The following is a 27,157-nucleotide window of genomic DNA, read 5'->3' on the forward strand; positions in this document are numbered from 1 at the left end:
CCTGACAGAACTGTTCGTTTTCACGTTTGTTATTTTGTTTGAGTGTTTTTTTTAAATAAAAGAATCATGAACACTTTCCACGCTGCGCTTTGGTCCACTCTTCCTACCACCAACGAGAACTGTTTATTTGACTGCCACGATGCACACTGATTTTATGATCATCTTTCTTTTTCAGATTTGAATTGAATTCAGTGCAATTGAAAGACATTCTACTCACTCATAAAACATAAGTTGAATCTGAAAATCACACTTCAGGATACCAAAGAATATATCCTGTTTACTACTTCAATTAAAATTCACAAATTTGATTGGAATTTGAGGCATTCCTTCCATTCTGAATTGAGCACAACCCTGCTAGAAAGGATGAATAGATGCACAATTGTAATGTGTTAAAAAGATTGAAATATTTGACTGCTGTAAAAAAAACAAGATACACATCAAAACAAATGTAAAACACAAAGCAGCATAGTAACACAAGGGCAAGTAACATGTCTTAAGTGCAAACAAAAATATATGATGTAGCAAAAAATGGAATGGAATGCATCAACTGTATGACAATGAAATAGTAAAATAAAAATGCCAACAGATAAATACTTTTTTTGTATTAGTTAGAAATTAATAACTGGTAACACTCCATGACACACTTTTGAACCTCATTGGTCAGTATCTGTAATCTGTATTATCAGAGTGACTTTGATCATTGGCTGAATTTCACATGGATAAGTTATTTGATAATACCAATCTGATACCGTATACTGACAACGCATGCTGGTCCCTGTTCGCTTCCTGGATCAGGCAAGAGTCTCTTTACCTTGATAATATTAACTCCTTCCTTACTGATATATTACTTTAGCAAGATAAATGCATGTAGCTATCGTTCATTAGTACATTAACCTTTAACGTACATGATCTTCAAATATCCCTAACAAGTTATTAATGTAAACTTCAAAAGTAACCTTCATAAGCAGGTATAACCTTCAACCTTTTCATAAGTATATACACATTTTGACCTTCATAACTATTACTTAACTTAATACTAGGTATAAACTTCAGATTAAACTATATAATACAGACTTTCTCCTGGTTCAATCCAGGTTCTGACCTATTGAGCCCTGTCTTTAGTGATAATATTGATATGTGGATATTTAGAGATAGACATTAACAGGCGGACAGGGAAGGCTGCAGCAGTGGTGGGGGAAGGCATCGGCGTGAGTTAGGCTGTACAGGTGAACTTTAACCCTGTGGTATAACAGGTATGACAGCTGCAGACAGATCCACTATTCAGCTTCCTGTTTCAAGTCAAACCTGGGGGAGAGGAGGATTAAATAGTTGATCTCCAATGAGAAGATGCAAACATAATAACAGTACAAATGTACAAATTTCGGTCAACCGACCTTTGTGAGTGCAATCAATTAATAAGGGCTAAATTCAATCCGGAGTGCGGAAGATCTGCGTGATTGAGATTTAAAAGGTAATTTCTGATTGAGCCGACAATTGCAGTGTTTACCGTGACTGCAGTCTCCACAAATGTGGGAACATTGCCTTTCAATTTCTATTTCAGATCTTCCCCATTCCGGATTGAATCTAGGCACTAGTCACTCACTTTCTGTTTTATGGCTACTACTCACCATTCTGTGACCCCTGAGGCCAGGTCAATCTGAGCCAGCTCTATCTGCACCTGAAAAAGACAGTTTGGTGTTAATATGTATTAGTATACACCATTCTAAACAAGTGGTATTTACATAATACTGTTATGATATTGCTTGAGTAGAACAGAAGCATGAATCATCATTTGCACCAGGTGAGAAAGGTGAGCATTGCTTGTAAAAAGTACAGACACCGATGTTCACTCCGAAGTTACCCAGCTGATAGTACAGTATGAGGAGTATAGTACCTTATGATGAGTATAGTATAGCCATAATAGCAGAAGCAGTAATCCAAATCCTGGCTGACCTGTCCAATGAGATCGCTGCTCCTGAAGGAGGCTTTGCTGTTCTTCACCGACACACTCAGATGCCTGCGCCTGGCCTCCTCCACAGACAGCTCAAACTCAAACCTAAACAGAGAGACAGAAGGAAAATACTGTTACATTCTGCCGCCACAGGTTCAAATGACTCTGTTGAGTTGTGCACACACAATCATTGTGGGGACCTAAAATTGATTTGCATTCAAAATCCTATTTTCCCTAAACATGACCCCTAATCTTAAAATAGCCTTTGTCCTCGTGGGGACCTGGGAAATGTCCCCACGAGAGAGAATCTTCCTTGGTTTACTATCCTTGTGGGGACTTCCAGTAGCCACGAGGATCATAACTAACAGACACACACCAGGGTTTCCGTTAGCTGGTAATGGACGGCTTTTGGAAGATAAAATGAATGAAAAGCCGATTAATAAAATTGTAGCGGGCTGCATTCTGTTGTGTTACAAAGTTAGATTAAAATTGATTTAATTGTCATTTTTTGGGTCAAAAATCTACACAAAAAACTAATGTCAAAGTGGAAGAAACATTTTTTTTTTAAACAAATGTTAGAATTTATGAAAAATAAAACACTAATATATCTTGATTAAATAAGTATTCAACCTCCTGAGTCAATACATGTTAGAATCACAGCAAATACAGCTGTGAATCTTTCAGGGTAAGTGTAAGAGCTTTGCACATTATTATTTAAAAAATTCTTTAAGCTCTATCAAGTTGGTTATTGATCATTGCTAGACAGCCATTTTCAAGTCTTGCCATAGAGTTTCAAGACAATTTAAGTCAAAACTGTAACTAGACCACTCAGGAACATTCAATGTTGTCTTGGTAAGCAACTCCAGGGTATATTTGGCCTTGTTTTAGGTTATTGTACTGCTGAAAGGTGAATTTGTCTCGCAGTGTCTGTTGGAAAGCAGAGTGAACCAGGTTTTCCTCTAGAATTTTGCCTGTGCTTATCTCTATTCCGTTTTGTTTTATCATTAAAAAAATCCCTAGTCCTTGCCGATGACAAGCACACTCATAACATGATCCAGCCACCACCATGATTGAAAATATGAAAAGTGTGATGTGTTGTGTTTGCCCCAAACATACCGCTTTTTATTCAGGACATAAACTTAATTTCTTTGCCAAGTTTTTTGCAGTCTACTTTAGTATCTTATTGCAAACAGGATGCATGTTTTTGAATATTTGTATTCTGTACAGGCTTCCTTCTTTTCACTGTCAATTAGGTTAGTATTGTGGAGTAACTACAATGTTTATCCATTCTCAGTTTTTTCCTATCACAGCCATTGTAACTATTTTAAAGTCACCATTGACTTTATTGTGAAATCCCTGAGCAGTTTCCATCCTCTCCGGCAACTGAGTTGGATGGAAAGGATGCAGGTATCCTTGTAGTGACTGAGTGTATTGATACACCATCCAAAGTGTTATCAATAACTTCACAATGCTCAAAGGGATATTCAATGTTTTTTTTTGTAATCTACCAATAGGTGCCCTTCTTTGCAAGGCATTGGAAAACCTCCCTGGTCTTTGTGGTTGAATCTCTGTTTGAAAATAACTGCTCAACAGAGGGACCTTACAGATAATTATATGTGTGGGGTACAGAGATGAGGTAGTCATTCAAAAATCATGTTAAACACTATTATTTCACACAGACTGAGTCCACGCAACTTATGACTTGTTAAGCACATGTTTACTCCTGAACTTATTTAGGCTTGCTATAACAAAGGGGTTGAGTACTTATTTCAGCTTTTCATTTTTAATTAATTTCTACAATTTTGAAAAACATAATTCCACTTTGACATTATGGGGTATTATTCTTAGGCCAGTGATAACGTATCTCAATTTAATAAATTTTAAACTCAGGCTGTAACACAATACTTTCTGAAGGCACTGTTCTCAGCACTATTCTCTCACTCCTTGCACGTTGCCTTACATGTCCGCTGCTGAGGAGACAGCGAGAGAGAAGCCTTGGGTTACTGTTGATTGCGAAGATGGAGGCCTTTTTCATTGAAGTAAAACAAAAGTTAGAGAGTATGCCTACAGTGAAAAGCCTACAAGGGGAATGTCCTCCGTATGGACAAGTTTTCATGTTGTAGTGGATAAAAATTAGAAGAACGTTGGTGTGTCCAAATGCAGGCTACTGTGCAATTCACTATGCAGGTAGGATGCAATTTTTAAAACTTTTTTAATTACATTTTTTATAATAATTTGTAGGCCTATTTACTATCTAAACCAGTTCTTTAAATATACAAAACATGTTTTGTTAAATTCTGTTGAGACATTTTCATTGGCTAAATTAAGTTTGATCTGTCTTTTTAATTGTGTGCTCTATATTTAGTTTAAGATGGTTATTAATAGGCCTGTTGTAAAATAGATATCATTATGCACTAGCCTTTCTTGGTAATTGCTCCAATATAAACGGTTCAACATTTTTTAGAAGGTTTAAACCAGTTTGCAAGTGTTTTGCTTCATTCTGTTGAGCCATTTTCTTTGACCAAATTAAGTTCCAACTGTAATGTTGTTTGCCGCAATATAATATCCTGCTTGTATTTTCCCTGTAAACAATTGCTTGACTTACTATTTATTTTACCCTAATAAAGTTTAGAAACTTTTGTCAAGGTTTGGTGTGGCTATTAGCCTGTTATACTGCAGACCTATGATATGAAGGCAGTGTGTACTGGCGCTCCAACTGACTTCGACAGTTGATCTTGAGGTGATGAAGAATGTTTTAGGCCTACCAGTGTTACTCCTATAATCTAACAACATAATGCTTATCTTTATAAAAAATATTCTGATAGAAAATTTACGAATTAGCGTCTTTCTGTACGCCTATATCTGTATAGCAGACGCAGTAGCCTATCGGACAAGGATAAGAAAAGCATGTCGGTGTCGTAGCATGCCGCCGGCATATGTATCTCTATATCGTACAGCTGAACTGTGAGGTGGACAATTATTGTCTTAGGAAAGTAAAAACTAATAAAGCAATAGGCTATATAGTTTGTACAGTGGGGAGAACAAGTATTTGATACACTACCGATTTTGCAGGTTTTCCTACTTACAAAGCATGTAGAGGTCTGTAATTTTTATCATAGGTACACCTCAACTGTGAGAGACGGAATCTAAAACAAAAATCCTGGAAATCACATTGTATGATTTTTAAGTAATTAATTTGCATTTTATTGCATGACATAAGTATTTGATACATCAGAAAAGCAGAACTTAATATTTGGTACAGAAGCCTTTGTTTGCAATTACAGAGATCATATGTTTCCTGTAGTTCTTGACCAGGTTTGCACACACTGCATCAGGGATTTTGGCCCACTCCTCCATACAAACCTTCTCCAGATCCTTCAGGTTTCGAGGCTGTCGCTGGGCAATACGGACTTTCAGCTCCCTCCAAAGATGTTCTATTTGGTTCAGGTCTGGAGACTGGCTAATTTGTAAGTCGCTCTGGATAAGAGCGTCTGCTAAATGACTTAAATGTAAATGTAAATGTGGCTAGGTCACTCCAGGACCTTAATATGATTCTTATGGAGCCACTCCTTAGTGGAGCCACTCCTTAGCCCTGGCTGTGTGTTTCGGGTCGTTGTCATGCTGGAAGACCCAGCCACGACCCATCTTCAATGCTCTTACTGAGGGAAGGAGGTTGTTGGCCAAGATCTCGCGATACATGGCCCCATCCATCCTCCCCTCAATACGGTGCAGTCGTCCTGTCCCCTTTGCAGAAAAGCATCCCCAAAGAATGATGTTTCCACCTCCATGCTTCACGGTTGGGATGGTGTTCTTGGGGTTGTACTCATCCTTCTTCTTCCTCCAAACACAGCGAGTGGAGTTTAGACCAAAAAGCTCTATTTTTGTCTCATCAGACCACATGACCTTCTCCCATTCCTCCTCTGGATCATCCAGATGGTCATCGGCAAACTTCAGACGGGCCTGGACATGCGCTGGCTTGAGCAGGGGGACCTTGCGTGCGCTGCAGGATTTTAATCCATGACGGCGTAGTGTGTTACTAATGGTTTTCTTTGAGACTGTGGTCCCAGCTCTCTTCAGGTCATTGACCAGGTCCTGCCGTGTAGTTCTGGGCTGATCCCTCACCTTCCTCATGATCATTGATGCCCCACGAGGTGAGATCTTGCATGGAGCCCCAGACCGAGGGTGATTGACCGTCATCTTGAACTTCTTCCATTTTCTAATAATTGCGCCAACAGTTGTTGCCTTCTCACCAAGCTGCTTGCCTATTGTCCTGTAGCCCATCCCAGCCTTGTGCAGGTCTACAATTTTATCCCTGATGTCCTTACACAGCTCTCTGGTCTTGGCCATTGTGGAGAGGTTGGTGTCTGTTTGATTGAGTGTGTGGACAGGTGTCTTTTATACAGGTAACGAGTTCAAACAGGTGCAGTTAATACAGGTAATGAGTGGAGAACAGGAGGGCTTCTTAAAGAAAAACTAACAGGTCTGTGAGAGCCGGAATTCTTACTGGTTGGTAGGTGATCAAATACTTATGTCATGCAATAAAATGCAAATTAATTACTTAAAAATCATACAATGTGATTTTCTGGATTTTTGTTTTAGATTCCGTCTCTCACAGTTGAAGTGTACCTATGATAAAAATTACAGACCTCTACATGCTTTGTAAGTAGGAAAATCGGCAGTGTCTCAAATACTTGTTCTCCCCACTGTATATGCTACACATCGAAACACAAGGAATTGTATTTTGGCAATTTGTTATAGGCTGTTTTTAAGGACATGTAAATGTGGCTCATTTGGCCAATATCCCTTGTTTATTGATGGCGCTGGCTGCGAGAGTGGATGCCCTGGGATATGCACCCAATGCATATCGATGACCGGTCAATTTCTCAAATGTCCAATAAATTAAAATCTTCCCAGACGATTGTCGGGCGCCACATTTTCCTAACGGAAACATCTGACACACACACATGCCAATGCTGATATCACACACCTTTCGTTATATTCTGGGTTGAGGTCTCTCTTCTTGATGCTTGTCTTCCTCTTGGTGGCCTTGTTTTTGTCTGGCAGCAGCATAAGGGAGACGTAGGTGTCTAGACCGTCTTTACTGGACGACTCCAGATCCCTATACACAAACACATAACATGTGATCCATGGCCTTAAAAAGTGTTGTCAATTGGTAAGGTAAGAGAAAGAGGTACAGTATGAGGATTTTTTTGAAAATGTATGATAGGGATATCATTACAGGAAGGGACCCCTTCTTTAGCAATGATTTTAAAGCTATGCTATATGTAAGGGGCAGTAGTTTTTGCTGACCATCATGTCACCTAACAAACTCTGGGCTCTTGCTATATGACATGGTGGAGATATGAATGATGCAGACACTCAGACGCAAACCTGCAGGCGTGGACTGTGATGGTCAGTTTCTTCTTCTTTGAGGCATAGGAGAGAGACAGCTTCACCTGCCCACAGTTTCTTGCAGCACACGGAAGAATTCCATGACCTATCAGGTCCACCATTTTAGATTCCAGAATCTGTTGAAAGATACATTTCGTAAGTAGTCATTTCAACAGAAACAATTGAGGATATAGAAGTGTGTGTCTGTGTGTAACCTTGAGTTCAGCCCTCAGTAGAATCTGACTGTCAGGAGAGGCTCCATCCAGACTCAGCCACTGATCCAGGACCAGATCTGGTTGTGACAGCAGCTCTCTGACTGGTACCACCAGAGAACCCATCGCCTGATCCCAAGCACTGGACAGCTGCATGTAGAGAGATGGGCCATTGACAATAGACATACTTTAGTTTCTCAAAATCTGTAATATGCTGCAGTGTTAATTTAGGCAGATATTATATGCTCAAATTTTTGTCATTTCATCCTTTGTTAGTTTCAGTTATCAGTCAACTAAAACTGCACCATTTTTGTCTCGTTTTAGACACAGCCATTTTAGTCACAGAATAAATACTTAGGATACCACTAACTTCCATCATGTGCACATTCAGATAGCCTTGTTCAACTAGGCCTACTATCCTCATGTTTTTAGAAATGTCAGCAAATTTTTTGAAAATGAAATACAGAAATATCTAATTTACATAAGTATTCACACGCCTTTGCAATGACACTCCAAATTGAGCTCAGGTGCATCCATCATTGGGTAATGGAAAAAATATGGAACTACCCAGACTCTGCCTATGCCTAGAGCTGGCCGTCTGACCAAACTGAATAACCGGGTAAGAAGAACCTTGGTCAGGGAGGTGACCAAGAACCCAATGACCACTCTGAAAGAACTACATAATTCCTTGGCTGAGATGGGAGAACCTGCCAGAAGGACAAGTCTCTACAGCATTTCACCAATCTGAGCTTTATGGGAGTGTGGCCAGAAGGAAACCACTCCTGAGAAAAAGGCACATGACCGCACACCTGCAGTTTGCAAAAAGGCACGTGAAAGACTCTGCGATAAGGCAAAAGATTATGTGGTATGATGAGACAAAAATTTGACTCCTAATATTATTTTTCCCATAGGACCGTGCAACTGAAAGATGTCAATTCTGCCAATGAAAGGAAACTTGACTTGTAACTAACCTCAACTATACGGGACAAAAATACAAACGCAACATGTAAAGTGTTGGTCCTATATTTCATGAGCTGAATTAAAAGATCCCAACAGTTTCCCATACACACAAAAACCTTATTTCTCTCAAATTTGCCAAGATAATCCATCCACCAGACAGATGTGGCATATCAAGAAGCTGATTAAATAGCATGATCATTACACAGGTGCACCTTGTGCTGGGGACAATAAAAGGCCACTCTAAAATGTGCAGTTGTCACACAACACAATGCCACAGATCTCAAGTTTTGAGGGAGCGTGCAATTGTCATGCTGACAGCAGGATTGTCCACCTGAGCTGTTGCCAGAGAATGTAATGTTTATTTCTCTACCATAATGTTTACTTTCTCTCTTACTCTCTCTCGTGTTGCGGTCCGAATGTCATGTCAAATAAAATGTCAGTCTCACGTGTAATTTTGATCGTCAACCAAAATGAAAAGTAATTTGTAATAGTCTTCCATGGCATCTCGGCTTGTTATCGTCATAAACTTTTTCAGGACCCTGTCTTTCAAAGATAATTCGTAAAAATCCAAGTTACTTAACAGATCTTCATTGTAAAGGGTTTAAACACTGTTTCCCATGCTTGTTCAATGAACCATAAACAATTAATGAGCATGCCCCTGTGGAACGGTCGTTAAGACACTAACAGCTTACAGACGGTAGGCAATTAAGGTCACAGTTATGAAAACTTAGGACACTAAAAGAGGCCTTTCTACTGACTCTGAAAAACACAAAAAGAAAGATGCCCAGGGTCCCTGCTCATCTGTGTGAACGTGCCTTAGGCATGCTGCAAGGACGCATGAGGACTGCAGATGTGGCCAGGGCAATGAATTGCAATGTCCGTACTGTGAGACGCCTAAGACAGCGCTACAGGGAGACAGGACGGACAGCTGATCGTTCTCGCAGTGGCAGATCACGTGTAACAACACCTGCACAGGATTGGTACATCCGAACATCACACCTGCGGGACAGGTACAGGATGGCAACAACTGCCTGAGTTACACCAAAAACGCACAATCCCTCCATCAGTGCTCAGACTGTCTGCAATAGGCTGAGAGAGTCTGAGAGAGGCTGGACTGAGGGCTTGTAGGCCTGTTGTAAGGCAGGTCCTCTCCAGACATCACCGGCAACAACGTTGCCTATGGGCACAAACCCACCGTCGCTGGACCAGACAGGACTGGCAAAAAGTGCTCTTCACTGTCAAGTCGCGGTTTTGTCTCACCAGGGGTGATGGTCGGATTCGCGTTTATCGTCGAAGGATTTAGCGTTACACCGAGGCCTGTACTCTGGAGCGGAATCGATTTGCAGGTGGAGGGTCCGTCATGGTCTGGGGCGGTGTGTAACAGCATCATCGGACTGAGCTTGTTGTCATTGCAGGCAATCTCAACGCTGTGCGTTACAGAGAAGACATCCTCCTCCCTCATGTGGTACCTTTCCTGCAGGCTCATCCTGACATGACCCTCCATCATGACAATGCCACCAGCCATACTGCTCGTTCTGTGCGTGATTTCCTGCAAGACAGGAATGTCAGTGTTCTCCCATGGCCAGCGAAGAGCCCGGATCTCAATCCCATTCAGCACGTCTGGGACCTGTTGGATCGGAGGGTGAGGGCTAGGGCCAATATCCCCAGAAATGTCCGGAAACTTGCAGGTGCCTTGGTGGAAGAGTGGGGTAACATCTCACAGAAAGAACTGGCAAATCTGGTGCAGTCCATGAGGAGATGCACTGCAGTATTTAATGCAGCTGGTGGCCACACCAGATACTGACTGTTACTTTTGATTTTGACCCCCCCTTATTCCATTTCTGTTAGTCACATGTCTGTGGAACTTGTTCAGTTTGTCTCAGTTGTTGAATCTTGTTATGTTCATACAATATTTACACATGTTAAGTTTCCTGAAAATAAACACAGTTGACAGTGAGAGGACGTTTCTTTTTTGCTGAGTTTAGTTTTAGTCAGGAAAAATAGGTAGTTTTTCGTCATAGTTATTGTTGACAAAATTAACACTGATGTGCTGACTTGAACAACACTTCCACATGGGTGGACAATAAAGAAATCGTATTGTGTGTTAAATCAGTAATAAAACAGGAGGCAAAGTGCTTGCAATCACAAATAAACAACCTCTCACCTTCACTATGAGCATCTCTTCTTTGGGATCACGAACCAGAAAGTAGAAAGCCTCATCCCACTGGGGGGAGTTGGTGCGATCACACACCTTCAGAGAGAACGAGGAGATAGGGAAAAAGATGTTATTTGGTCAATCTAAGACAAATTACAAGCATGATCTTGTAAGATGAGAATCTCACCTTGGTTCTATATGTTGTCTCTCCCAGAACAAGCTCAGCTCCAGCCTTTGGCTCCTTCCCACTCTTCTTCATCTACAAACACACAGAGATATGTCACTATGGGTAACTCTGTGACATAATACGATACCATTAAATCTTGATCATAAGACAATTAAAGCTGCAATATGTAACTTTTTAGAAATCTGAGTTATAGATGTCATTCTCATTGAAAGCAAGTCTAAGAAGCAGTAGATCTGTTCGATGCACTATTTCTATACTTCCCGATCATACGTTTCATTCACCAGCTTCAGACAGCTGAAAATACAATATTTTTTTCTTATTGAAAATGTATTTCACAGCAGTTTAGATGGTGCAATGATTCTCTACACTATACATTGCTTGTTTTGTCACATAAACTGAAATTAGTCTAACTATTTTAATTTTAGCAACCAGGATTTGCCAGAGCGATTTCTGCATATTGCATCTATAACACTGAGGTCATATCTCACCAATGAAATAAACTACACAACACAAGAGAACAAGTGTGCACAGACTTAAAATGACCAAAGGAAACAACAAACATTATCACAAACATCAGACAACAGTAGGCTATAAAGATCATGGTAACATGACAACATCAGAGGTGAAAAGTGAAAGGTGACTCACAGGCAGTGAGTGGGCTCTGTCCATGTAGACGAAGAGCAGAGCAGCAGAGGGAACAGCCTTGTTCTGGTAGGACTGGAGAGACTGCAGCTGTAGCACCTGGAGCATGGGGAGCCAGGAGTTAAAATGACACATCTTCAACCTAATGCTGTGCTATTTAATTGTTAAGTGGGGTGGGGGGGATCCCTAATAAATTCAAATACAAAAGCCTCATATGAGTTATGTAATTTGAGTCAATTGCATTCTGGATGCAGAAAGACTTCATTATGTAAACAGTATGAATATGTCATAGGATGATTGTATGAGAGAGAGTAATAGGGGGAGGCAAGAGAGGGTTAAATCAAACTCAGTGAAAGAAAAGACAATAACAGGGAAAGAGAGAGATGGGGAGACAGAAGAAACTGAAACTGGAGAAATAGAACTGACCTGATCTAGTCTGTCTGGTTCTGATACTGTTCGTACCCACTCCAGTACCAGGTGAACACGACCTGACTTCACATCATTCAGAGTGTACCACTGGAACACAGAAATATACCCATAGACTGTTAACAAATGAGGCACCATAAAATAAAGATGGAAAATAAAGCAAAGCTGTGACAACAGTAATGACCTCACATGGAAGTCAGGCTAGAAAGAGAAGTAAATATCTCAATACACTGACTCACCTGGTCCGTGTACTGGGAACTGATGACATCACTCAGCCTCATCATAAACCTGTGCACGTACACGCACACGCGCACACACACACACACACACACACACACATAAAACAGATGCTTTGGCAACTCTCCAAAAAGGCATTGTATTCTTTTGACCATTTATATATTTGATATGTGAAAGTAGAAAAGTAGAACGATGTCCTACATTTCAACCATTTCATCCACCATGAGACCAAAGTGCATGAAACTGTAAGTCTTATCTTGTGTGCATCCCAAATAGCACCCTATTCCCTATTTAGTGCACCAATTTTGACTAGGGACCATAGGACTCTGGTCAAAAGTTGTGCACTATATAGGGAATAGGGTGCCCTTGGGGACATAGTCCTTAACTATCAATAGCAGGTTACTAATTAAATGGTGTATAGTTGGGCCAGTCACAACACACCTTCCCAGGAAGTCATCCTTGTCCATGTCTTTATCATACAGCTCTACCTGGACCTCCTGACCAGCCTGGGGGGTCAGCACCGTCTGGGGAAACACACATACGTCAGGGAAGATCAATAACAATAAAACTACACATAAATAATACTATTACATGTTATTAAGGCAGAAAGCTAGCAAAGGCACACACTTCTAGATGTCTCAGATATATTCTTACATGAGAAAAGATCAAAAGTCTGTCCTAACACGCATTGCTTTTACTTTCTTCAGTACAGCACAATCCCTTTTACCGCTCATCTAAATGGGCACACAGTTCAACAGCCGACAGAGATTAATTGAATAAACTACAAGTCCCTCCATACCTCAAACATCTCGTTCCAGGTGGGGTTGAGGTTCTCCTTGATCACATGACTCTTAAACTTGACCACTCCGATGTTGATCTTGACGTACGGGTCACTCTTGCCCTTCTTCAGGCCCCCCATCAGCTTATCCATGGCAACCAGATCCTGGGCCTCCAGTACATGGATTCTCAGCACCCCCTACAGGACAAAAAACAGAACTGCAGTGGCACACTATAACCTTTTTGAAGGCATCCTAGCATTCTCAGAATACAAACAATATAAGAAAAATAAAATATATTTTTTATTCAATTTGAACTTTTGTTCTTGGTAATATAAATAATTTATATAGTGTTAGAATATTTTATCAAGGGTTAAGATAAATTATTAAATAATTCCACCCAGAAACTTAACCATTGGGATTATTTGTTAGGTAGCATGTAGAAGGGTTAGAAAGGAATGTTTGTGTGTGTGCTTAAAGAAAACTCTGTGGATTATTAAACTATGTTTGAACCGACCCAGCTATAACTCTGTGAAGATAAGAGGAGACAGGGAGAGCCCCCCTCCAGGTTTTCCATATCTGGGGAGGCTGGAACTGTCAGCTAAGGGGTAATAAACTGGTAAAAGGCTTCAGGAGATAATCCAGATTAGTGTGTATGTACAGTGGGGCAAAAAAGTATTTAGTCAGCCACCAATTGTGCAAGTTCTCCCACTTAAAAAGATGAGAGAGGCCTGTAATTTTCATCATAGGTACACTTCAACTATGACAGACAAAATGAGAAAAGAAAATCCAGAAAATCACATTGTAGGATTTTTAATGAATTTATTTGCAAATTATGGTGGAAAATAAGTATTTGGTCACCTACAAACAAGCAAGATTTCTGGCTCTCACAGACCTGTAACTTCTTCTTTAAGAGGCTCCTCTGTCCTCCACTCGTTACCTGTATTAATGGCACCTGTTTGAACTTGTTATCAGTATAAAAGACACCTGTCCACAACCTCAAACAGTCACACTCCAAACTCCACTATGGCCAAGACCAAAGAGCTGTCAAAGGACACCAGAAACAAAATTGTAGACCTGCACCAGGCTGGGAAGACTGAATCTGCAATAGGTAAGCAGCTTGGTTTGAAGAAATCAACTGTGGGAGCAATTATTAGGAAATGGAAGACATACAAGACCACTGATAATCTCCCTCGATCTGGGGCTCCACACAAGATCTCACCCCGTGGGGTCAAAATGATCACAAGAACGGTGAGCAAAAATCCCAGAACCACACAGGGGGACCTAGTGAATGACCTGCAGAGAGCTGGGACCAAAGTAACAAAGCCTACCATCAGTAACACACTACGCCGCCAGGGACTCAAATCCTGCAGTGCCAGACGTGTCCCCCTGCTTAAGCCAGTACATGTCCAGGCCCGTCTGAAGTGTGCTAGAGAGCATTTGGATGATCCAGAAGAAGATTGGGAGAATGTCATATGGTCAGATGAAACCAAAATATAACTTTTTGGTAAAAACTCAACTCGTCGTGTTTGGAGGACAAAGAATGCTGAGTTGCATCCAAAGAACACCATACCTACTGTGAAGCATGGGGTTGGAAACATCATGCTTTGGGGCTGTTTTTCTGCAAAGGGACCAGGACGACTGATCCGTGTAAAGGAAAGAATTAATGGGGCCATGTATCGTGAGATTTTGAGTGAAAACCTCCTTCCATCAGCAAGGGCATTGAAGATGAAACGTGGCTGGGTCTTTCAGCATGACAATGATCCCAAACACACCGCCCGGGCAACGAAGGAGTGGCTTCGTAAGAAGCATTTCAAGGTCCTGGAGTGGCCTAGCCAGTCTCCAGATCTCAACCCCATAGAAAATCTTTGGAGGGAGTTGAAAGTCCGTGTTGCCCAGCAACAGCCCCAAAACATCACTGCTCTAGAGGAGATCTGCATGGAGGAATGGGCCAAAATACCAGCAACAGTGTGTGAAAACCTTGTGAAGACTTACAGAAAACGTTTGACCTCTGTCATTGCCAACAAAGGGTATATAACAAAGTATTGAGATAAACTTTTGTTATTGACCAAATACTTATTTTCCACCATAATTTGCAAATAAATTCATTAAAAATCCTACAATGTGATTTTCTGGATTTTTTTTCTCATTTTGTCTGTCATGGTTGAAGTGCACCTATGATGAAAATTACAGGCCTCTCTCATCTTTTTAAGTGGGAGAACTTGCACAATTGGTGGCTGACTAAATGCTTTTTTGCCCCACTGTATGTGCGTTAGTAAAAGAAGGGATAAAAAGAACGGTTTTTGTATATGCACGTCAGAGTACTCTCGAAAATAAATACTATTGATTACATTTGGACACGGATCTATGTCTATTTTATGCAAATAAGGATCTTACAAATTCTTATAAACGGACAGAGTGTTTGCTTTGTATAAATAAATTGGTTAATGAACATATAGGAAATAAATTCCTTCATCATATAGTCCCTACAGTAGAGCACCCACCTCAGCTCCAAAACTTGGGTGAGGGGTAGTGTGAGGAGGGCGTGTTTCAGGGATGACATCAGGCATGGCCTCAGCTTCCTCAAGTACAGACACAGAAGGAAGGCTAGACACTGTAGCTCTGGCAATGTCCTCTGTAACAGATCTGAATATTCACAAAGGAACACACACACACAGCATGTTGATAGCTGCTTCACCACACTGAAGATTATCAATGCAAAGTCAGTGTACATGCAAAGCTCTCTGGATCTGATGTTGAATGGAGCTCACCCTGCCATTTGCCCCTGCCAGGGTTGGAGCTCCTCAGTGTCTGTTGTGACTGACAGTTGGGTGATGGTGATAGGTTCCTCAGTTTCTTCTGGCTCCTCTATCTGTTGGTCAAAAACACATTCCAATGCATACACCTGCAGTCAATGCTTTTCCCCTGCCATGCAATTCCTATCAAAACCAATTATAACATGTCTCATGAATACATCAATTATTGTTTTTTGTTGTTGTTATTTAGCAGATGCTCTTATCCAGAGCGACTTACAGGAGCAATTAGGGTTAAGTGCCTTGCTTAAGGGCACATCAACAGATATTTCACCTAGTAATTTCAGGGGTTCGAACCAGCGACCTATCAGTTACTGACCCAACGCTCTTAACTGCTAGGTTACCTGCCGCTAGACTAACTGTGAACAGAGAAATAAAATCTTGCATAATTTGGTCTATATGGGTTAGAAATGGAGTGATCTGGCAGTTTGCTAAGTCCACACCCTTGCAAAAGGAAACTGTCAGCCAAAGCCCCCCCCCCCCCCCTTCCAATTCCATGTGGGCAAACACTCGAAGTAAAGCTATTTAAGCACCGCCTTCGCCAAATCATGATATGTCCAAATAACCAGTGACAAAAACCCAAAGACTGGAAATACTGCTGCTCGTTATCTCACATATACCATTATGGCTAAACTGATTTTTCGGTCTACATGCAGAATCTGCCCACGAGGTATTACGCATACAGACACCCATACACTGTATCCCACCTCAGTATCAAAGCTGGGGTCAGGGGTGGTGTGTGTGGGGTGTGTCTCAGGAGGGCTGGGGTCTTCTTTAGGGACCTCAAAGACAACCTCTGCTTCCTCAGGTTCAGAGATAGAGGGTTGGCTGGAGACTGCAACAGATCTGAAAACACACAGAGAGACATATATTTAAGGGTTTTATCATTTGCATACACTGCATACTTTTGCATATAATTTGCAATAAATGTATAACTGCAATTGAACTATTTTAATATTGGGAGGGGCCAAGCCAAAAACTCACTCCTCAGAGGGCACCTCACTGTGTTGCTTCTCCCCAATGGTTGCAGTAACTGGCTGCTCAATGGTGATTTGTTCCTTCTCCTCACTGTAACTCCCACTCATAATAGTTTCTGGACCTGAGACAGAGCCTTGTGGTACCCCAACACCCTCAGTCATCTTCGAGTTCAGGATCTGTGAACAAAAACATGGAGAGTGCAGTTAAAGTACATAATGTACTTTGTATAGGCTGTGCACATTTTGTTCCTCACTCCAAAACCTTGATTGTTGGTACATGTTTGTGAGTGTGTCTCACCTTAAGCTCAGCCCTTAGTAGAATCTGACTGTCAGGTGAGGCTCCATCCAGACTCAGCCACTGATCCAGGACCAGATCTGGTTCTGACAGCAGCTCTCTGACTGGTACCACCAGAGAACCCAGCGCCTGATCCCAAGCACTGGAGAGCTAAAGAAAGATAAATAAAGAGTGAATTAAACTGAACATAAACATAAAGGAAACATGTAAAGTGTTGGTTCCATGTTTCAAGAGCTGAAATAAAAGAGCCCTGAAATTTTCCATACGCACAAAAAGCTTACTTCTCTCAAATGTTGTGCACAAATTGGTTTATATCCCTGTTGGGAGATTTGTGTGGATGAATTGCATTTAACAGAAACTGTGCAAGATGTTTACAGTTAGTGACATTGTTTTAATTAAACATTATCCATGTTTAGAGCCTCCATCCTGAAGCAGACTGAACTCTCACCTTCACTATGAGAATCTCCTCTCTGGGGTCACGAACCAGGAAGTAAAAAGCCTCTTCCCATTGGGGGGAGTTGGTACGATCACATACCTTCAGAGAGACAGAGAAGTTGACTTTCACGGCAGATCCAATAACAAGTCATGCATTTCAGCTCTAAGGATACTGTCTCACCTTGGTTCTATATGTTGTCTCTCCCAGAACAAGCTCAGCTCCAGCCTTTGGCTCCTTCCCACTCTTCTTCAACTAGAAACACACAGAGACGACACGATACAACAGTCAAAACCAAACACTGATTGTGAGCAACTAGACAAAATAAACCATCAACATCTGTGCATAACCCATATCACAGCTGCAAAACTAGACAACAACGCATAGCCAGAGTTCAAACGTTCAAAGTAGCACAGTGTCTGAGGTGAAGAGGTGTAAGGTGACTCACAGGCAGTGAGTGGGCTCTGTCCATGTAGACGAAGAGCAGAGCAGCAGAGGGAACAGCCTTGTTCTGGTAGGACTGGAGAGACTGCAGCTGCAACACCTGGAGCATGGGAGAAAATAGTTAATTTGAAACAACATCTTGCAATAATAATGTTGTGCTCTGTAATGGGCGTCAGGTAGCCTAGCGGTTAAGAGCGTTGGGCCAGTAACCGAAAATTATGATAGGGAGGGAGGAGAGAAATTGTTGAACTAAACTCATAGTGAAAGAAAATGAGATTGAGAAATGAGAGATGAAGAAACTGAAAAAAGGAGGAGTGGAACTGACCTTATTCAGTCTGTCTGGTTGCGATACTGTTGGTACCCACTCCAGTACCAGGTGAAGACGACCTGACTTCACATCATTCAGAGTGTACCACTGGAACACAGAAATGCCCAATAGCCTGTTTACACATGTAGCACAATAAAATAAAGGGGGGAAATAAAGCTAAGCTTAGCCTCTCAATCAAAAGTTATATTGAAGCACCATGATGGCCTTCACCTGACATTAGGCCTGCAAGTAATAAAAGATAGTTTGACCTGACATTAGGCCTGCAAGTAATAAAATATAGTTTGACCTGACATTAGGCCTGCAAGTAATAAAAGATAGTTTGACCTGACATTAGGCCTGCAAGTAATAAAAGATAGTTTGACCTGACATTAGGCCTGCAAGTAATAAAATATAGTTTGACCTGACATTAGGCCTGCAAGTAATAAAATATAGTTTGACCTGACATTAGACCTGCAAGTAATAAAAGGGAGTGCCCCATGGAAGTCAGGCTAGAAAGAGAAGTAAATATCTCAATACACTGACTCACCTGGTCTGTGTACTGGGAACTGATGACATCACTCAGCCTCATCATAAACCTGCGCACACAATTCAAAAAGGAATTGTATTCTTGTGAACATTTATATATGTATATATATATATATGTGTGAAATATGTGCTATATATGTGAAAGTAGAAAAGTAGAAAAGTAGAACCATTTCTTTTATTTGGGGTGTGTAACGGTTGTTCTCCTCCTCTTCGTCCGAAGAGGAGGAGTAGGGATTGGACCAAAGCGCAGCGTGATAGTTTGACATAATGATATTTATTAAAGTAAAGACGAAATACGAAAATACTTCAACAAACTAAAAAAACGAACGTAGACAGACCTGAACTAGAGAACTTACATATACACGAAGAACGCATGAACAGGTACAGACTACACAAACGAACGAACAAACGAAACAGTCCCGTGTGGTGCACAGACACAAACACGGAAGACAACCACCCACAAACAAACAGTGTGAACAACCTACCTTAATATGGTTCTCAATCAGAGGAAACGTAAAACACCTGTCCCTGATTGAGAACCATATCAGGCTAAATGACAATGAACCTAAACATAGAAACACATAACATAGAATGCCCACCCCAACTCACGCCCTGACCAACTAAACACATACAAAAACAAGAGAAAACAGGTCAGGAACGTGACAGGGTGGCAGCATAGCTTAGTGGTTAGAGTGCTTGTCTAGTAACTGAAAGGATGCAAGTTCAAATCCCCGAGCTGACAAGGTACAAATCTGTCATTCTGCCCCTGAAAAAGTCAGTTAACCCACTGTTCCTAGGCAGTCATTGAAAATAAGAATTTGTTCTTAACTGACTTGCCTAGTTAAATAAAGGTAAAATAAAAATTCAAACATTTCATCCACCATGAGACCAAAGTGCATGAAAATGTAATTCTTATTTTTGTGCGTCCCAAACATCACCCTATTCCCTATTTAGTGCACTACTTTTGACCAGGGCCCATAGAACTCATTTATTGACTATTTGAATACCTTCTGGAAACAAAGCTTGCATTATAAGGAGGATGGGATACACCCAAATAATTTGAGTTCCTGGATCCTTTCACAGCATTATAAGGCTGTGTTGAGACAATGACTTATCGATGACCCAAGCCCAGCTCATTTAATCCCTACCATTGTGTCGCTGAGTTGTCATAATGCTTCAGCAAATGTGGGGCGTTGGGGCGTTGGGAGACACAATGTAAGTAACCTAATTTATGTCCCTCTTACTGCCCTGAATGCCTCTGTTGATCCTACAGCTATTGTATGCAGTAATCATATGCCTATGAACCAGAGTAATACAGTTAGTACTGAGGCTGTGCTAGTAGGAAGACCTCTGTGTGCAGCTCACCCTGCACTAATACAAATAACCCAAGCATGTCTACCTCTGCTAAGCCTCCCAGTAAAGCAAGAAAAACAATAAAGCATCCCAGAAAAGTGCTAAAAATAGCCCACGTTAACATATGTAGCTTAAGAAACAAGGTTCATGAAATCAATAATTTGCTAGTAACAGATGACATTCATATTCTGACAATCTCTGAAACTCACTTAGATAATACCTTTTATGATACAGTGGTAGCAATACATGGTTATAACTTTACAGAAAAAACAGAAATGCCAAAGGTGGAGGTGTGGCTGTTTATATTCAGAACCACATTAATGTAAAGCTTAGAGAGGATCTCATGTTAAATACTGTTGAAGTAATATGGCTACAGGTTCATCTACCTCACCTAAAGCCCATTCTGGTAGGAGTGCTAACAGTCAGTATCTGGATAACAAGTGTGAAATGCTTGATAATGTATGTGATATCAATAGAGAGGTATATTTCTGGGTGATTTAAATATTGACTGACTTTCATCAGGCTGCCCACTCAAGAGAAAGCTTAAAACTGTAACTATTGCTTGCAACCTGGTTCGGGTTATCAATCAACCTACCAGGGTAGTTACAAACAGCACATGAATGAAATCATCAACATGTACTGATCATATCTTTACTAATGCTGCAGAAATTTGCTTTAAAGCAGCATCCAAATCCATCGGATGTAGTGATCACAATATAGTAGCCATATCTAGGAAAACCAAAGTTCTAAAGGCTGGGCCTAATATTGTGTATAAGAGGTCATACAATAAGTTTTGTAGTGATTCCTATGTTGTTGATGTGAAGAATATTTGTTGGTCCGTGGTGTGTAATGATGAGCAACCAGACGCTGCATTTGAAACATTTATGAAATTGCTTATACCAGTTACTAATAAGCACGCATCCATTAACTTCTTTGGGACTGGGGGGCAGTATTGAGTAGCTTGGATAAAAAGGTGCCCAGAGTAAACTGCCTGCTATTCAGTCCTAAAAGCTAGAATATGCATATAATTTGTAGATTTGGATAGAAAACACTCAGAAGTTTCTAAAACTGTTTGAATGATGTCTGTGAGTATAACAGAACTCATATGGCAGGCAAAAACCTGAGAAAAAATCCAACCAGGAAGTGGGAAATCTGAGGTTTTTAGTTTTTCATGTCATTGCCTATCGAATATACGGGGGTCATATTGGGGTCATATTGCACTTCCTAAGGCTTCCACTAGATGTCAACAGTCTTTAGAACCTTGTTTGATGCTTCTACTGTGAAGGAGGGGGGAATGAGAGCTGATTGAGTCAGGGGACTGGCAGAGTGCCACGAGCTCAGACTCACGCGCTCCCGTGAGAGTTAGCTGCGTTCCATTGCATTTCTACAGACAAAGGAATTCTCCGGTTGAAACATTATTGAAGATTTATGATAAAAACATCCTAAAGATTGATTCTATACTTCGTTTGACATGTTTCTATGAACTGTAATATGACTTTTCGTCTGAACTTTCGCCTGGACTTGCCCGCGCCTCCTGAGTTTGGATTTGTGTACTAAACGCGCAAACAAAAAGGAGGTATTTGGACATAAATTATGGACTTTATCGAACAAAACAAACATTTATTGTGGAACTGGGATTCTTGGGAGTGCATTCTGATGAAGATCATCAAAGGTAAGTGAATATTTATAATGCTATTTCTGAAATCTGTTGACTCCACAACATGGCGGGTATCTGTATGGCTTGTTTTAGTGTCTGAGCGCCGTACTCAGATTATTGCATGGTGTGCTTTTTCCGAAAAGTTTTTTTGAAATCTAACACAGCGGTTGCATTAAGGAGAAGTTTATCTATAATTCCATGCATAACAATTGTATCTTTTAGCAATGTTTATTATGAGTGTTTCTGTAAATTGATGTGGCTCTCTGCAAAATCACTGGATGTTTTGGAGGCAAAACATTACTGAACATAACGTGCCAATGTAAACTAAGATTTTTGGATATAAATATGAACTTTATCGAACAAAACATACATGTATTGTGTAACATGAAGTCCTATGAGTGTCATCTGATGAAGATCATCAAAGGTTAGTGATGAATTTTCTCTCTATTTCTGCTTTTTGTGACTCCTCTATTTGGCTGGAAAAATGGCTGTGTTTTTCTGTGACTAGGTGCTGACCTAACATAATCGTTTGGTGTGCTTTCGTCGTAAAGCCTTTTTGAAATCGGACACTGTGGCTGGATTTACAACAAGTTTATCGGTATGACATGCCAGCAACAAACGCTGACACAACATATCCAGGTATATCTGACCAAATTATGAAAGACAAGCATTGTAATTTTCAATTCCATACAGTAAGTGTGGAAGAGGTGAAAAAAGTATTATTGTCTATCAACAATGACAAGCCACTGGGGTCTGACAACTTGGATGTAAAATTACTGAGGATAATAGACGACGTTGCCACTCCTATTTGCCATATCTTCAATTTAAGCCTACTAGAAAGTGTGTGCCCTCAGGCCTGGAGGGAAGCAAAAGTTATTCCCCTACATAAGAATAGTAAAGCCCCCTTAACTGGCTTAAACAGCCGACCAATCAGCCTGTTACCAACCCTTAGTAAACTTTTGGAAAAAATTGTGTTTGACCAGATACAATGCTATTTTACAGTAAACAAATTGACAACAAACTTTCAGCACGCTTATAGGGAAGGACATTCAATAAGCACAGCACTTACACAAATGACTGCTGATTGACAGAGAAATTGATGATAAAAATATTGTGGGGGCTGTTCTGTTAGACTTCAGTGCGGCTTTTGACATTATATATATATATATTTTTTTTTAATTTAACCTTTTTTTTAACTTGGCAAGTCAGTTAAGAACAAATTCTTATTTACAATGATGGCCTACTCCGGCCAAACCCCGATGACGCTGGGCATAATGGGCGCCGCCCTATGGGACTCCCAATCACGGCCAGATGTGATAGAGCCTGGATTCGAACCAGGTATTATAGTGATGCCTCTTGCACTGAGATGCAGTGCTTTAGACCACGCTGTGCCACTCAGGAGCATATAGATCATAGTCTCCTGCTGGAAAAACGTATGTGTTATGGCTTTACACCCCCTGCTATATTGTGGATACAGTTACCTGTCTAACAGAACACAGAGGGTGTTCCTTAATGGAAGTATCCCTTAATGGAAGTCTCTCCAACAAAATCCAGGTAGAATCAGGAATTCCCCAGGGCAGCTGTCTATGCGCCTTACTTTTTTCAACGCCACTGGCTTTGAGTAAAGCCAGTTTGTCCATGTCTGCGGATGACTCAACAGTAATTCACTAAACCTCAATTAAATTTTGTAATGAATAATGTGGAAATTGAGCAAGTTGAGATGACTAAACTGCTTGGAGTAACCCTAGATAGTAAACTGTCATGGTAAAAACAAAACCTATTGATTCAACAGTAGCTAGGATGGGGAGAAGTCTGTCTGAATTCTTAACAGCCCTATCAACAAGGCAGGTCCTACAGGCTCTAGTTTTGTTGCACCTGGACTACTGTTCAGTCATGTGGTCAGGTGCCATAAAGAGGGACTTAGGAAAATTGCAATTGGCTCAGAACAGGGCAACACGGCTGGCCCTTGGATGTACACAGAGAGCTAACATTAATGATATGCATGTCAATCTCTCCTGGCTCAAAGTGGAGGAGAGATTGACTTCATCACTACTTGTATTTGTGAGAGGTATTGACATCAATCAATCAAATGTATTTATAAAGCCCTTTTTACATCATGTCACAAAGTGCTGTACAGAAACCCAGCCTAAAACCTCAAACAGCAAGCAATGCAGATGTAGAAGTACAGTGGCAAGGAAAAACTCCTTAGAAAGGCAGGAACCTAGGAAGAAAACTAGAGGAACCAGGCACTGAGGGGTGGACATGTTGAATGCACCGAGCTGTCTGTTTGAACTACTGGCACACAGCTCGGACACCCATGCATACCTCACAAGACATTCCATCTTAGGTCTCTTCACAGTCCCCAAGTCCAGAACAGACTATGGGTGGCGCACAGTACTACATAGAGTCATGACTACATGGAATTCTATTCCACATCAAGTACCTCATGCCAGCAGTAAAATTAGATTTAAAAAATAGATAAAAATATACCTTATGGAACAGTGGGGACTGTGAAGCAACACAAACATAGACACATGCATAAAAACACACAATAGCATACGCACTATACACACATGTACACATGGATTTTGTGTTATAGATAAGTGGTAGTAGAGAGGGCGCACACTTAATATGTTGTAAAATCTGTTATGAATGTATTGTAAATTTGTTAAAATGTATAACTGCCTTAATTTTGCTGGACCCCAGGAAGAGTAGCTGTTGCCTTGGCAGCAGCTAATGGGGATTCTTAATAAATACAAAATACAACTCCAGTCAAAAGTTGTGCACTATACAGGTTATAGGGTGCCCTTAGGGACATAATCCTAAACTATCAATAGCAGGTTACTAATTAAATGGTGTATAGTTGGGCCAGTCACAACACACCTTCCCAGGAAGTCATCCTTGTCCATGTCTTTATCATACAGCTCTACCTGGACCTCCTGACCAGCCTGAGGGGTCAGCACCGTCTGGGGAAACACACATACGTCAGGGAAGATCAATAACAACAAAACTACACATAAATAATACTATTACATGTTATTAAGGCAGAAAGCTAGCAAAGGCACACACTTCTAGATGTCTCAGATATATTCTTACATGAGAAAAGATCAAAAGTCTGTCCTAACACGCATTGCTTTTACTTTCTTCAGTACAGCACAATCCCTTTTACCGCTCATCTAAATGGGCACACAGTTCAACAGCCGACAGAGATTAATTGAATAAACTACAAGTCCCTCCATACCTCAAACATCTCGTTCCAGGTGGGGTTGAGGTTCTCCTTGATCACATGACTCTTAAACTTGACCACTCCGATGTTGATCTTGACGTACGGGTCACTCTTGCCCTTCTTCAGGCCCCCCATCAGCTTATCCATGGCAACCAGATCCTGGGCCTCCAGTACATGGATTCTCAGCACCCCCTACAGGACAAAAAACAGAACTGCAGTGGCACACTATAACCTTTTTGAAGGCATCCTAGCATTCTCAGAATACAAACAATATAAGAAAAATAAAATATATTTTTTATTCAATTTGAACTTTTGTTCTTGGTAATATAAATAATTTATATAGTGTTAGAATATTTTATCAAGGGTTAAGATAAATTATTAAATAATTCCACCCAGAAACTTAACCATTGGGATTATTTGTTAGGTAGCATGTAGAAGGGTTAGAAAGGAATGTTTGTGTGTGTGCTTAAAGAAAACTCTGTGGATTATTAAACTATGTTTGAACCGACCCAGCTATAACTCTGTGAAGATAAGAGGAGACAGGGAGAGCCCCCCTCCAGGTTTTCCATATCTGGGGAGGCTGGAACTGTCAGCTAAGGGGTAATAAACTGGTAAAAGGCTTCAGGAGATAATCCAGATTAGTGTGTATGTACAGTGGGGCAAAAAAGTATTTAGTCAGCCACCAATTGTGCAAGTTCTCCCACTTAAAAAGATGAGAGAGGCCTGTAATTTTCATCATAGGTACACTTCAACTATGACAGACAAAATGAGAAAAGAAAATCCAGAAAATCACATTGTAGGATTTTTAATGAATTTATTTGCAAATTATGGTGGAAAATAAGTATTTGGTCACCTACAAACAAGCAAGATTTCTGGCTCTCACAGACCTGTAACTTCTTCTTTAAGAGGCTCCTCTGTCCTCCACTCGTTACCTGTATTAATGGCACCTGTTTGAACTTGTTATCAGTATAAAAGACACCTGTCCACAACCTCAAACAGTCACACTCCAAACTCCACTATGGCCAAGACCAAAGAGCTGTCAAAGGACACCAGAAACAAAATTGTAGACCTGCACCAGGCTGGGAAGACTGAATCTGCAATAGGTAAGCAGCTTGGTTTGAAGAAATCAACTGTGGGAGCAATTATTAGGAAATGGAAGACATACAAGACCACTGATAATCTCCCTCGATCTGGGGCTCCACACAAGATCTCACCCCGTGGGGTCAAAATGATCACAAGAACGGTGAGCAAAAATCCCAGAACCACACAGGGGGACCTAGTGAATGACCTGCAGAGAGCTGGGACCAAAGTAACAAAGCCTACCATCAGTAACACACTACGCCGCCAGGGACTCAAATCCTGCAGTGCCAGACGTGTCCCCCTGCTTAAGCCAGTACATGTCCAGGCCCGTCTGAAGTGTGCTAGAGAGCATTTGGATGATCCAGAAGAAGATTGGGAGAATGTCATATGGTCAGATGAAACCAAAATATAACTTTTTGGTAAAAACTCAACTCGTCGTGTTTGGAGGACAAAGAATGCTGAGTTGCATCCAAAGAACACCATACCTACTGTGAAGCATGGGGTTGGAAACATCATGCTTTGGGGCTGTTTTTCTGCAAAGGGACCAGGACGACTGATCCGTGTAAAGGAAAGAATTAATGGGGCCATGTATCGTGAGATTTTGAGTGAAAACCTCCTTCCATCAGCAAGGGCATTGAAGATGAAACGTGGCTGGGTCTTTCAGCATGACAATGATCCCAAACACACCGCCCGGGCAACGAAGGAGTGGCTTCGTAAGAAGCATTTCAAGGTCCTGGAGTGGCCTAGCCAGTCTCCAGATCTCAACCCCATAGAAAATCTTTGGAGGGAGTTGAAAGTCCGTGTTGCCCAGCAACAGCCCCAAAACATCACTGCTCTAGAGGAGATCTGCATGGAGGAATGGGCCAAAATACCAGCAACAGTGTGTGAAAACCTTGTGAAGACTTACAGAAAACGTTTGACCTCTGTCATTGCCAACAAAGGGTATATAACAAAGTATTGAGATAAACTTTTGTTATTGACCAAATACTTATTTTCCACCATAATTTGCAAATAAATTCATTAAAAATCCTACAATGTGATTTTCTGGATTTTTTTTCTCATTTTGTCTGTCATGGTTGAAGTGCACCT

General features: G+C 40.9%; 1 protein-coding gene across 1 annotated transcript in view; it reads right to left on the reverse strand.

Moving 5' to 3' along the window:
• Nucleotides 1–257: 257 nt before the first annotated feature.
• Nucleotides 258–27,157, reverse strand: part of LOC120064772 — a 99,904-nt gene continuing 73,004 nt past the window's right edge. Inside the window, exons 71-95 of the mRNA XM_039015376.1 lie at nucleotides 25,004–25,180; nucleotides 24,646–24,728; nucleotides 18,754–18,802; nucleotides 18,225–18,314; nucleotides 17,904–17,999; nucleotides 17,639–17,710; nucleotides 17,471–17,557; nucleotides 17,026–17,172; nucleotides 16,735–16,904; nucleotides 16,458–16,596; nucleotides 15,709–15,809; nucleotides 15,442–15,583; nucleotides 12,961–13,137; nucleotides 12,603–12,685; nucleotides 12,164–12,212; nucleotides 11,925–12,014; nucleotides 11,502–11,597; nucleotides 10,857–10,928; nucleotides 10,679–10,765; nucleotides 7,558–7,704; nucleotides 7,343–7,479; nucleotides 6,939–7,070; nucleotides 1,954–2,056; nucleotides 1,629–1,678; nucleotides 258–1,305 (exon numbers count right to left, since the gene is read on the reverse strand). Of these exons, the coding sequence (XP_038871304.1) occupies nucleotides 1,278–1,305; nucleotides 1,629–1,678; nucleotides 1,954–2,056; nucleotides 6,939–7,070; nucleotides 7,343–7,479; nucleotides 7,558–7,704; nucleotides 10,679–10,765; nucleotides 10,857–10,928; nucleotides 11,502–11,597; nucleotides 11,925–12,014; nucleotides 12,164–12,212; nucleotides 12,603–12,685; nucleotides 12,961–13,137; nucleotides 15,442–15,583; nucleotides 15,709–15,809; nucleotides 16,458–16,596; nucleotides 16,735–16,904; nucleotides 17,026–17,172; nucleotides 17,471–17,557; nucleotides 17,639–17,710; nucleotides 17,904–17,999; nucleotides 18,225–18,314; nucleotides 18,754–18,802; nucleotides 24,646–24,728; nucleotides 25,004–25,180 (2,604 nt within the window). The 3' untranslated portion in view covers nucleotides 258–1,277. The remainder of the gene's footprint in view (nucleotides 1,306–1,628; nucleotides 1,679–1,953; nucleotides 2,057–6,938; nucleotides 7,071–7,342; nucleotides 7,480–7,557; nucleotides 7,705–10,678; nucleotides 10,766–10,856; nucleotides 10,929–11,501; nucleotides 11,598–11,924; nucleotides 12,015–12,163; nucleotides 12,213–12,602; nucleotides 12,686–12,960; nucleotides 13,138–15,441; nucleotides 15,584–15,708; nucleotides 15,810–16,457; nucleotides 16,597–16,734; nucleotides 16,905–17,025; nucleotides 17,173–17,470; nucleotides 17,558–17,638; nucleotides 17,711–17,903; nucleotides 18,000–18,224; nucleotides 18,315–18,753; nucleotides 18,803–24,645; nucleotides 24,729–25,003; nucleotides 25,181–27,157) is intronic.

The sequence above is a fragment of the Salvelinus namaycush genome, chromosome 20 (genome assembly GCF_016432855.1).
Source record: "Salvelinus namaycush isolate Seneca chromosome 20, SaNama_1.0, whole genome shotgun sequence".
Classification (NCBI taxonomy): domain Eukaryota; kingdom Metazoa; phylum Chordata; class Actinopteri; order Salmoniformes; family Salmonidae; genus Salvelinus; species Salvelinus namaycush.